At 57.4% G+C, this 12614-nt stretch overlaps 1 protein-coding gene across 1 annotated transcript in view; it reads right to left on the bottom strand.

Moving 5' to 3' along the window:
* Positions 1-1508: 1508 nt before the first annotated feature.
* Positions 1509-12614, bottom strand: part of PKP3 (plakophilin 3) — a 31460-nt gene continuing 20354 nt past the window's right edge. Inside the window, exons 6-13 of the mRNA XM_050952844.1 lie at positions 12296-12470; positions 11728-11845; positions 10068-10232; positions 9010-9195; positions 7656-7809; positions 6634-6826; positions 5968-6055; positions 1509-3289 (exon numbers count right to left, since the gene is read on the bottom strand). Coding sequence (XP_050808801.1) covers positions 3254-3289; positions 5968-6055; positions 6634-6826; positions 7656-7809; positions 9010-9195; positions 10068-10232; positions 11728-11845; positions 12296-12470 — 1115 coding nt within the window. The 3' untranslated portion in view covers positions 1509-3253. The remainder of the gene's footprint in view (positions 3290-5967; positions 6056-6633; positions 6827-7655; positions 7810-9009; positions 9196-10067; positions 10233-11727; positions 11846-12295; positions 12471-12614) is intronic.

The following is a 12614-nucleotide window of genomic DNA, read 5'->3' as shown; positions in this document are numbered from 1 at the left end:
ACCAGACAGCAAGTGTGAAAAATCAGGATGGAGCTGGGGGGTAATAGAAGCCTATATAAGAAAAAGACCCCAAAATCGGGAATGTCCCTATAAAATTAGGACAGATGGTCACCCTAGTCAAGGCTTTTATTTAGGGAACACAAATGACTTCACTCCTGGCTGGGGAAGACAAACACCCTGAGATTCCAGCCTCACCTGAGAACCCTGCTTGGCATCAGCCAAGGGGTTGGAGGCCAGACTATGGTACATGCTATGCTGGGGTCAAACCAGTCACTCCCCAGCAGCAGTACCCTGGTGTCACCAGGAGTAACATCTGGTCCAGTTGCATTTTAAATGGCTCAGGCAGCGGGGCTGTGAGCCCATCCCTTGTTCCCCAGAGGGAACCCTCATGAGGAGATGCTGCCCGGTGTTCAGCCTGTTTTCCACGCCAGCAGCTCCCTCTAACCAACTCTTCTCCCTGGTGTGTGTCAGGAAATACACTTTACCTGCCACTCTGCAAGCTCCCTCACCCAGCCCGTGGTTGGGTAGCTACAGGGGCGTGTGAATGGCAGTGGGGGGCTCCAAAGAAGCGCTCCGAATGCTCCCTGGGAATCCTTCCTCACCCCACAGGGTAGGGGAGCAAAGGGCAGCTGCCCACCCACCAGGATGGGGGCACATGTTTAATTCAGGCAAATAAAGCTTCCAGAGTGACCCCCCCAAGGGCTCAGTTCTGCCTGCCGTCACACAGCTTTCACTGCGCCCCATATGACCCAGGCCAGGACTGAGCCCCAAGGATTTAAAAATGGCAGAAGAAAAAACCCAACCACCTCTACTTTACAGATGTGCCAGGGAGCTTCCTAGCTCCAGCATGCACAGGTACAATGGACACAGGGTTGGAGCAAGGCAGCGCTTGGCCCCGTAGCTACCACAGGACTAGGGTGACCAGACAGCAAGTGTGAAAAATTGGGACGGGGTTAGGGGTAATAGGTGCTTATAGAAGAAAAAGCCCCAAATAGCGGGATTGTCCCTATAAAATAGGGACATCTGGTCGCCCTACACAGGACCGACCATTACAGTCACAGCGGCACCCAGGACAAGACCAGTCAGTGCCTTCCAGTTTGTGTCAGAGGCCAGGCCAGACAGAAGCAGCTGAATCATCTCAGGGGGGCTACCAGGAGCACTGGGTGTGATGCCAGGCAGCCCTGCTGCTGCAGCCATGAGCCCCTGGGCTAGTGTGGGACTCCTCCAAAGAGCCAGCCCCTGCAGTTCCAGGGCAGGCTGCTGGCTAACCCTTTGTAGGACACAGCAGGCCACCTGCTCAAGGTGTGAGTGCTGCTCAGTTACAGCTACCCCAAAGGCCCTTTGGCTTAGTGCCTCGGCTCAGTGCTTGCTTCCAAAGCAGCGAGCAGCTCCCAGTCAGAGGCCCCCAACCAGCCTCATTCCCACCACACAGGGCACGTGCGGGAGCCAGGACGGCTGTTTAACACTCCAGTAATCGACCAAACATAGTGCACAGGCCAAGCCAGGAGTTTAATCAGCTTTCATCCAAAGTGCTTCAGACTGTACAGCTAATACAAGACCCACCTCCCCAGCCAGTGAAATGCCCCCTCTGCGGGGGAACACAGAACCTGCTCTGTGCCAGCGATGCCCCGGCTTTTATAAAGACAAATGAAGCTGAATCTGGGCAGAATGTCATTATCCAATTTGGACTATGGGGAGGACACCCGACTGGGGCACTCCTGCAGCAGAGTCATCCATGAACAAGAAAGTGCAGCCCTTCATCATACAGGTGCGTCCAGGTTTCCATGCGAGCGCAAACATTTTAGGGCAATGTAATTCAGATGCAAGGCTAATCGGCCCAGGCAGCTCAGACTGACGCCCTTTAGCCACTGGCTGGGCCCTTCGCTATCACATTAGGAAGAAAGGTCACAAGTGCTCAGACACTGAAGTTTCTCCACAGTGTTTGGTTTGTTCCTGCAGCAACCGCTTTCCCCAGCTGTTTGTATTAGGCTTGTGTTAGTGCAGAGCTAAACACCCCCAACGGGCAGCACGACCCACCCGCCAACCCAGCCTGCCTCTGAGCAGCCTGCAGCCAGCCACGGGAGCACGGAGCACAAAACCCGGCCTGCAGGGCGTGCAGCCCGGCACATTCCTGCTCTTGAGTCTGATTTAAATACTCCACTCGCAAACGACCTTTAGCAGCTCTGTTAATGAGCCCGTGTCTCCTAGTGAGCTGTGGCCCTGCCATAGGCTGGGGAGTCCCTGTCAGCACATGCCAGGCATTCCCGCTAGCTAACAGAGCACACGCTTCCCTGCACAGGGAGCTGAGGAAGTGCTGCTGCACTGAGAACACCCGCTAGGAAGCAGGTGGAGAAAGCCAGAGCGAGGCTGGCCCTGGAGCAGCTTTAGGGAGGGCCTTGCCCTCTGATTAGCATAGGGTCGGCCAGCTCACCCTCGAACAGGCGCTGGCATGAGGGTCTGGCTATAGTTGGGACCCTGCCTGGTCTAAAGGGTAACTAGTGCTAAAGAAGACGGGGTGAATAACACCCCTGGGTAGCTCTGTCCTGTGTTTATCTTGCCATATTCCTTTCAACCCAGATCCACAAGCACCGCAACATACCCATGCCACCCCCTGCTTCCCAATACGTTGTGAGCATGAGACAAGCCCCAGACACCCACCACAACTAGACAAGTATGGCCCCACTAGCCCCAGGCAGCCTGGGGCTCCTGACACCAATGTCCCACTGTGTGCACGCCTTCCCTTATAAATCCCACAGACCCCAGAACAGAGCTGAGATCCTCCTTAATTTAAAAAAATACAAGTCCATGGGAAGATGGGTGTGCCCGGGGAATAATAACCATAGACACATACTGCGTTAGGAGTAATCCAGAGGTCCAAGAAGACCTTGTGCAAAGATCCCTTAGTGTCCTTGCAGGTGTTAGCAGGACTCCTGTGACATCGGCAGGGCCTGCCAAGCGGAGTCCTTTGAAGTCTCCTTGGGGCATGCCCAGAGCAGTGCTGCTGGAGCGAAGGCTGCCCCTGATGTCACTAGGGGAGGAGAGGCTCCCAATATGCTTGAAGAAGAAGCTGTAATGAATGCAAAAATGAGGCGGGCCAGCCAAGCTGCTGCTAGTCTAAATGGAGGAGAACGGGAGCTGCAGTAAGGCAGGATTCCTGCAGCAGAGCCACAGTCTGTGCTGCTGTGAGGACAATTTTCATTGGGAGCATTAGGGCTGGTCAGTCCCGTCTCTGCTGCTCCTGGGCTGCTCGTCCTTACAGAGCTAGGAAATCCTCCTTCCGGTAGCCCTTCTGCAAGACACAAATAGATTGATTCTAAGGAGAGAGATTTCCAACGAGGCCTGTGTTCTCTAGTGGGCGAGACCCACCCTCTGAAAGTCAGGACCCTGTGAAGGAGGTCTCAGGTTGGGCCCCCCACAAATCACTCATCACTCTTAAAAATATGGGCCACAGAAAACATCTCTCCTTCCTGGGCCCTCCTGGGGTGGCACTGCACTAGGCAGGTCGCACCAAGGTAAGGCTGTAACCAGATTAAGGGCCGATAGGACACGTCATCCCCTTCCTTGGTTCCCCCAAGGCCATTCTTCCCTGTTGGAGGGTACATGGCTATCGCCGTCCTTTCATTTCTGAGCAAAGTTACATCGAGTTACAGGGCCAAGGAAATCAAAGAGCAGAGAGGAGGCTGCTGTAGCAAAGCCAGGACCAGGAGTGGTGAGGCAGTGAGGGACAGTCTGAGAATGGGGACCCTGCGTATTTCCCATTAACAGGCTGCTTCTCAATTTCCTAGGCATGCCCCCCAGCCAACTGGTGCATCGATCCCAGGGGCACCCAAACTTTGCCCAACCCAGGGCTGCATTGGCATCTCCCCAGGACTCCAAGGGCACATCTAGTTTGCATAAAACGGAGCAGGTGGCCTCACTTTGAGTACCAAGGAGTCTCCTGCAAGAGGTGACAGGCCTCAGCCCACCAGGCTCCATTTTAGCACCTCAGATCAAGATGGAGCAGGCAATGATTGAACCCATAGTTTCTATGGGCTGCAGTGGGAGCCGTGGCTCACAGTTGAGCCTCACTTAGGTGACCTGGAGCTCCCCTAGCAATCCCTGTGCCATGTCCTGGGGACATCCCCTCCAGAGTCTCGATCGGGAATTGGAGCAAGCAAGGAAGAGGCTGCCCCCGGGAGAATTCAGCCCAGGTTTTATGCTGAGCCCAGGAAGTTTAGGGAGTGCTGTGCTGAGGCCCCTGCCGAAGGGCCCTATCAGCTGACTGTGCTCACAGCTTGGATGCAAGAAGAAGTCCCCAGTCACCTGATATGTCATGCCCTGAGCCTGCCCCAAAGCTCTCGGCAAGCCTAGGGTTAAAGAGATCCTGGTGTGTGTCACTCTCCCTCCCTGCGGGGGTGACTGGTCACACCCTGATTCAGAAGATTAGATAGTTTTAAAATCCTCAGGAGGCAGAAAACTGAACACAAGGACAAGCATTTAGAGGTGCAGACCGATAGGGTGGCCACAGCTCCACATTGCCTTCCCAACATACTCCTGTCCCAGGGTGGGGTGGGAGAATCGGGCTTAGCTCCCACCTATCACTAACCAGCTGCCCCTCCCAAGTGGTGAGATAACAGGCCAACCAGCAGCTCATTTACGGGGGAGAGCCATGGGAAGGCTTCTGGAGGGGACCATGCCATTCTGCTAGGGGAAAGGGTTGGCTGGGGAGCCTTGCTGGGTGGGCAACAGCAGAAGCAGCCCTGCAGGGCCCAGGGCACGCAGTAGAGCCTAAGTTTTCCTACTGGGATTGAAGCTGAACTGTGTCTGCACAATGCAGCCCTGGGAAAAGCCAATGAAGTAGTGACCGTGGTGGGAGATTTATTGATGCACTGGCTAGTGAGTTGGTCTCCCAGCTTACGCAGGAGTGGGGAAACCAAGGCAGGGTTTGGGAAGACCATGTTACACCCCCCTCCAGGCTGACTGAACTCCCAGTTCTTAAAGTGATGGCCCTTGAACACCAGCCTCTTCCCGCCCACCACCACCTGCTGGACCCCAGATCGTTTGTACGTGTGTCTTCCTGGGTGTGAATTATTCCCTGTAACGTGCCTGGGCTCCGGCTGCCTCCCCTCACTGCTCAAACAAGAATGAAAGGAGGATCCCCAGTCCACACAAGGCCTTGCCTTGACTAGGATTCAATGAGGTCATGTTAGCTGATGCATCTAGACAGGCTTTAGTGCCTTTAATGCACACAGAGCTGGTCAAGTTTGAGCTCCAACAGAGCCAGCTGCAGATGTGTTAGCCTGCATCTTGATGAGGCTTTGCAACTGAGTTAAGCTAACTCCACTGAGCTACCATGAATGAAGCACGCATGCTCCCTGCCTGTCACCACACAGCCTTAGCACAAGTGAGTTACTAGGGCAGGTAGGAAAACAGACTTTCCCTTCGGCAGGAAATTCCGACATTTGGAATAAAAACAAATTTCAAAATATTTGTTTCAAAAAGTCAACATTGTCCACGGAGCACAACTTCTGAAAAGTTTGGATTAAAAAATGTTGATATTTTTGACAATGCTCTAACCACATAAAACACAATATGTACTCTCTAAAGTACATAAAGATAATACTGAAATTCTAATATACACCAAAATTAAATGCAAACAATAAAGTCGAAATGAAACACTTCAACTTTATCGAAACAAACCCCTTTGATGCTTTCCCACTGAGATCAGCACGCTCCCACAGAATGTGCAGATTTTGACAAAACTGCATTTCCCCATGGAAAATGGTTTCATTGAAATGTCTTTGACCAGCTCTCTAGGTTACCCTATGGCAGCTAATGCACACTAACGGTACACCTTTTGTCCTAGCCTAGACGATGCCTTCAGGGAGATTCCCACCATGTGCAAGCCAATCCGAAAGAGAGCATTGCCACCCAGCCAGAACCTCAGCAGAGCTAGTGCAGAGCACGCTGGCTCAAGGAGGAACGTACCATTTTGTAGTCCCGGTGCAGCTTGGTGTACTGCCACATGTTGGCCAACAGGCTGGAAGCAGCTCTGGAGGACTTCTCGCTGTCCGAGCTAGGGCAAACACACAGAGGACACAATGACACTGTTTGTTCCTCTCCTGTTAGTGTCTGTCTAGCACAGGTCCAGGCAACACAAGCGGGAACAGAGGGCACTGTGCGAGAGGCGCTCTGAACAAAGGGTGAGGATTTGGCAGCACGGGGAGAGCAGGAGAGGCGAAGCCATGGAGTACACTAGAACTAGAAGGTCACTGCTGCAGTCAGGTCTGAGGGTCCCTCACCATGACCACCATGCTGGATGTGGCTGGAGAAGTTACTGACACATGGGCCAGCCAACTACTGGGAAGATGAAGTTGGGTGGCTAGGCGTGCCCCATAAACACCTCGGGGTGAGAGAATTATTCCCCAAGATGCGCTCCCTTAGGGTAAGGACCCGGAATGACTCCATGGGAGGAATTCCTGGCAAGACCCTCTCGGTGGTCATGGGACAGCTCTTGGAGTGTGTACCAGGGAGCTTGGACCAGCCCAAGCTCTGAGTCGGGTAGGGGCTTCAGACTGTCCAGGAAGTCCCTGTCTCCCACCACACTGATCTGGAAACACAGGCCAGGAAGAGGCTCTCAGACATTGATCCTACCCGTCCCTTTTCTTCTTGATGTAGAAGAGCTTCTGGAGGCCGTCAAAGTAGACGATGTCGCGGGCGGCAATGGGGCTCTCCACCACCAGGTTGTTCAGCACGGCAATGATGTTCACGATGACGTCGGTCGGGGGCTCCTTGTCACCAACGCCTCCTGGAAGCTTCTCAATCAGATGGCTCACCACCTTGGTCGCTGCCGAGGCAAATGGACCAGCATCAAGGGCTGGCTCTACGGGCTGGAGCAAAGCACTGGGACTGGTGCCACCACAGCGTCACCCAAGACATGCAGTAGCTTGGAGAGGAGATGGCCAGCGGCCTGGGTGATGGGACAGCAACACGTGCAATGGGGAGAGAGGCCTAGTGGATGCAGCAAAGACCAGGACTTCCTTGGTCTCACTGAATGGCCTAAAGCAGGGAATCAGCAGTACAGCCACGCAATTCCCAGGTGGCACTAAACTGAAGGGAGGTGCAAAAGCTAGTGAGGACCAAGAGACCCCTACGCATCCACCTGTGGTATTTTAATAGCACAAAAGGTGCTTAGACACATGGGCAGAAAATAAATAGGGATTCAGCTTGGAAAAGGCTGTTAAAACATCTGAGGCCTTGGAAATGCTCTGAGCGTCCGAGGGGGAGACGAGTGGCTTAGATGGGAGTGTGCCGTTCGCTGTTTATTCTTTTGCAATGTAGATTACACCCATCACTGCTGCCAGTGCTCCAGCTGTGTGCGCAGAGGGGTCATGCCATCAGCCAAGGTAGGGAAGGCCCATCTGTGCAGAGATCTACTGGGGTGTTTGGGCCCCTCGGGGCCTGGAAGGCATTGATGTGCCCAGGGGAGTGAGATAGAGCTAACTAGGCCTGGCTGGTCCCAGGGACGATGGTGGGGATGCTCCCCCAGAAGCACAGGCAGTAAGAGGAGCTGGGAAGGTCTCTCAGAAGAGTGGCCTGTTTCTAGCAGCAGCTCCTGCTGCATCTAACCCCTGCTGCCATTGATGGCCACTGCAGCCCCCGCCCCTAGCACTCACACATCTCGTCCTTGTTGCGTGCATTGCGGGACAGATTGCGGATCAGCCCCGTCAGGGAGCGTAGCTGGTGATGGTCGGCTGTGCGGACTCGGTCTAGCACAGGGTTCAGGATCCGCTCCTGCTCCAAAGCCACCCTGCTCAGCACACCGGCCCACTGGGAATGGGGATAGAGAAAGGGAGAGTTACAGGGGCGTTGCACTCTGGGCCATTCAATACCGACCTACCCCACCCTTACCACACCTGTCCCCAACCCCATCCCTTCTACTCCTAGCCTGTGTATCCCTCCCATCCCCACGCCCCCCATGCATCCACCTGATCCCTGCCACTCCTCCTCCCATATCTACTACCACATCCCTGGTCCCATTCTCCATCCCTCTGGCACTGCCCTCCCTAGCCCCCTCACACCCATATTTCACCCTTCGCCGCAAGTGGTTGCCCAGAGACAACTCTGCTGTAGTAGGGAGGGCTGGAGGCACAACTGCTCCCAGCCTGCCCTTGAATGCTGCCAGCTGCCAGGTAATGGTGGGCAAAGGGGGATGAGACCAGGGCAGGTGGCGTCACTTCTTGGAGGGTGGGTACAGAGGCTCAGCTCAGCCTGATCCCTCTGGGCCTTGGTGTGCAGGCCACTGCTGGGATTTGGTCTCCTTTCCCCCTGTGCGACTCCCTCTTCTCTTCATTTCCCTGGGGCATTCGTCCTGGTGACTGGGAGGGTGGGAGCCTGCCCCCGGCTGGCTGAGTGCCCACCCTGGCATGCAGACACAGTGACACGGGAAGCCCTGGGCTGTTGAGTGTCAGGGCGCTGGGGTGGGCAAGGCAGAGGTGGAATACCACTACAGTTGAGTGCTGGGGGACCCTCTGAGCCATGCCACAGCCCTGAGAAATGCCCACTTGGCACTGCACACCAGTTATCTCACCCTCAGCAGCTGGGCAGAGGTGACCAGAAGCCCTGGAGACCTACAGCGCAGCCTCCCTGCACTGCCCCACCGTGGCTCCAGTCTGCACAGGTGAAAGTAAGCCGGGGCGGTAGCAGCGGCCGAGCTCTGGGCCCTTTAAACTGCTGCCAGAGCCCCCAGCTGCCACTGCTACTCCGGCGGGGGAGAGGAGGGCACTTACTGGTACAGGGCAGGCCCAGGCTGGCTCTGACCCCCCTATCCTCGCCCCTTCTGGGGGCCAGAGCCGGCCCCACCCAGCCCCGTACCAGTAAGTCCCTATTTCTACTTTCACCCCTGCCAGTCTGTGCCAGGCTGGGGGATGTGTGGGCTGTGGGCACTAGTCTGTCAGAGGCCACCATGGCCCAGGGGAAGGACTCAGCCTGGGCGGGATGGGACTGGCCTGTCCCTGGGCTCAACCTCACCCTCCGGTCTCCAGCGGTGATGTTCTGCAGCGCCCCTGAGGCCGCCTCCGTGGTGTGTTTGTTCAGCTCGCAGCGCTGCAGCAGCCGGTTGTAGATGCCCACGATCTGCGGGTTCCAGAGCCACTCCATCCCTTTGGGGTCCTTGGAGACCTCCGTGAAGGTCACCATGTCTGTGTTCATGTGGTGCTGGGGGGCCGAGGGAGAGAGACCTGCCCGTCAACAAGGAAACGCAACCCTACGGGTGCCCTGTGCACATGGGGCAGCCCCGCTTCCCACTCACCTCCTTCCCCAGCCTCATGGCCCCCATCCCTATCACCCAGGAGCAACAGAACCTCCCTAAAAGTTGGGGGGCCACCGGTACCTGAACAATGGCCTCGCCTCCATGCCACCCCTTCCCCCCTGAGGCCCTACCCCCACCCTCGCACTGCTCATTCCCCCGAGGCTCCGCCCCATCCCGCCTCTTCCCCTCAAAACTCCTCCCCCACTCACTCCTCTCCCCCCCACCCCCTCTTCACTTGCCCTTACGGCCACCAGTGGGAGGGCACAGCCCTTCCAGCCACTTTTAAAAGTGATGGGGCCATGGCATTTTGGTCCCCCCCATCCCCTTGACCCCCATTCTCTTCCCTATCACCTGTGCCCCAATAAGCACCCGGCTCCATCCCTTGATTTGTGACTCCCCCCACCTCAGCCGGCCACCTGGGCTCACCAGGGGAGCGTTTCAAAGCCAGGCACACAAGTATTCCTGGAAATCGATTTTAAATGTCCCTGCATGAGTACTCTCACGGGAAGGTGCGCCCGCTCTCAGCCAATCACAGCCTCGGAAGAGCACCAGGTGATCATTATTGTATCAGTCTCTACCCACCCACATCTACACACACACACACCCTGATCCACTGCCCACTGGTGGCTTCTGGCCTGGCCCTGGGCAGCTGAACGAATTATCTGCTCACTCTTCGTTGCAGCGAACCAGCTCATCACTCACTAGCCATGTCCTATTTGAGTCCCCTCCTGCTTCCCCCCATCGTCCCCCAGGATGCGCCCGCCCACCCCGTTCTCACCTCTCGCACTCGCCTGCCCTGGGGGCTGAAGCAGCCCACCAGCTCCCCCGTCCCCGGGGTGCCGTCCCTCCGGTGCCCCTCCAGCCGCTGCAGCGAGGACGGGGGCATCTCATCGTACAGACGGTAGGAGAGGTTCCGCAGCACACACACGGCGTTCTCCACGCTCTGGGGATGGGGGAAGGGGAATCAGCCCGGGGCCACTCACTCCAGCTGCCTCGCCTTTCAGAGCCCATGTGGGAGAGGCGCTGGCTGGACCATCCCGCCCACCACTGCTAACTAGAGCCTGGGCCCAGCCAAAGGGGAGGCTGGGAACAGGGCCTACCATCAGGGCCAGGTTAATGCTCCCGCAGTGCCAATGCGACCAACAAAGCCCACAGCCAGCCAGCCCATGTCTAATGTGCCCATCACCCTGGTATCGGGGTGTCAGTTCATTCTCCAGGCTCAGGGCCCTGGTTTGAGGGGCTCCCAGTGAGCAGGGACACAGCCCTACCCTGCCCTGGGATGGTTCATGGGGGTGGGGGGCGATCAGTTTCCCATTCCCTTCTCCAGCTTGCCTGACTTGGGAAACTGACCCCGATACTCAGACCCTTGGCGTCGGGGCCGAGACGCACCAAGACCTGTGGTCCCCACGTCACCCTGTTGCGGAGAGCTGGAGCATGGCTCAGCCTGCACCTGAGAGGCGGACAGAGGCATGGGCTTTCTGAATGGAAACACTCTGCCTTGGGGGCCAAAGGGGTCCTGAGTGAACCCCCTGCAGCCCTGGCCTTGCTCCCAGCATCCCAACCCCCACGTCCTCCCAGGCACAGTCCCCTGCCGCTGTGGTGCCTCCTGTCTGGGTCAGAAGGCCCCGTCTCACAGGGGAGCGTGGCTCAGACACAGGGTAGGCACTGCCGGAGCCAGCCCACTGCCTTCCTTCTCCTGAAGAGGTGTGCAGGGGAGGGGCCCCGGGGTGCTGCACATAGGCTGCACGGCTTCTCCATTGGGGCAGGAGTTTAGTAGGAGGCTCGGGATGGCCCAGGGCCGATCAGCTGGCAAAGGGCTCCGGGAGGCTGGCAGCTCTGAAAGCAACAGCTCTAGGGGTTAGGCTGCCTGTGGGGACTATGCCTGGTCCCCCCAGCCACTCGCCATGGAACAGCCCCAGGGCACTCAGCTGGCCGAGCCTGCTCTCCCATATGGAAGAGCCATGGCAGAGCCATGGCAGGCTGCAGGCTGGTGGCAGGGGTGGGGTGGGGGTGGAACATCCCGTTGTTCTCAGGGGGGGGTGGCACGGCCCAGCAATGGCCTGGGAACAGGGTGGCCCGGGTATGCACCACTACCACCAGCGCAGCCTCGCAGGGCTGGCCAGGCCACACAGGGGAGGATGAAGGCTGGCCGAGGTCAGGGCTGGTGCCTGTGCTGTGCTGCTGGGGGCAGGGGAGATAAGCACTTTGGGGCAGGACCTAGCGAACCTCAGGCATGTGAGGCGGGGCTAAGGACATTGGTACCACGGTGAAGTGCTGCTCTGAGCCAGGAGGAAGCAGAGACAGTGAGAGAGCTTCACTCCTGCCCACACTGAGCCACACCCCAGCCTAGGCTGTTTGCTCTAGGCGGTGAAGACGAGGGGCTAGATCCCCAGCACAGACAGACAGACGCAGACTCCCTCTGAGGGCGAGGGCCTCACCTTGTCCTCTGACTTCCCCACCTCCAGAGACCTGTTGATGTAATTGATCATGGAGTCCACCAGCCCGTGGCACTCGCGCATCTTCTGTCGGGTCTGCTGGCTGGCGGAGCTGAGGTTCCTGCAGGGGGACACAGGCCCAGCACTGTGAGACGGAATCTCCCCTGCCAACCCATGCCTCCAGCCTCTGCTGGGACCCCCTCCTCTGCCAGGCCAGAGCCATTGCCCATCTAGGGGCGGATTCCCGCTCCAACAGTGACCAACACTGGATGCTGCTGAGGGAGGTGTGAACCCCTTGTAACGTCCCTCCGTGTGGAATAGTGACTCTGGGCTGGGCATTGCTGCCTGACCCTGGCTGCTCCCCAGTTCGAGCACTGCAGCATGAGGACTGTGGATACAGTGTGCTGCCCAGGGGGCATGCAGGCCTCGTTCATAACACTGAGGGTCAGAACCAATACCAGAACCTAGAAAGTCTCCACTGCTCTTGGCCCAGAGCTCTCCTAGCCTGCGTGGCTCAGTGGCTAGGGCGCAGGGAACGCTCTCCGTGCCCAGGGGCTGGCAGAGCTGGTACCTGAGGAGGCCTGTGGAGTTGTAGAAGATCTCCGCTTCCGAGGCATTCTGCTGGATGATGGCAGCACTGCCCGTACCGGAGAGCGGGGTCAGGATCAGGTCGGTGAGTGGCTCCAGGGTGTCCCGAGCCAGGCGGTCCTTTAGGGTGTCGCTGGAGGAGAGATTCCACAGGATCCCTGCAGGCCGCAAAAGCAGCACTTAGCCCCAGAGAGTATCCAAACGGGTTGAACTCCTGGGCCATTTGAACCGGCGTTCACACTCTCCTTCCTCTAACAAGCCTGCTGGGCTAGCTGCCCCTTCCAGGCTGCCACTCTAGCTTC

This window comes from Gopherus flavomarginatus, chromosome 5, assembly GCF_025201925.1.
Source record: "Gopherus flavomarginatus isolate rGopFla2 chromosome 5, rGopFla2.mat.asm, whole genome shotgun sequence".
Classification (NCBI taxonomy): Eukaryota; Metazoa; Chordata; order Testudines; family Testudinidae; genus Gopherus; species Gopherus flavomarginatus.
This window is presented reverse-complemented; position numbering and strand designations above follow the sequence as displayed.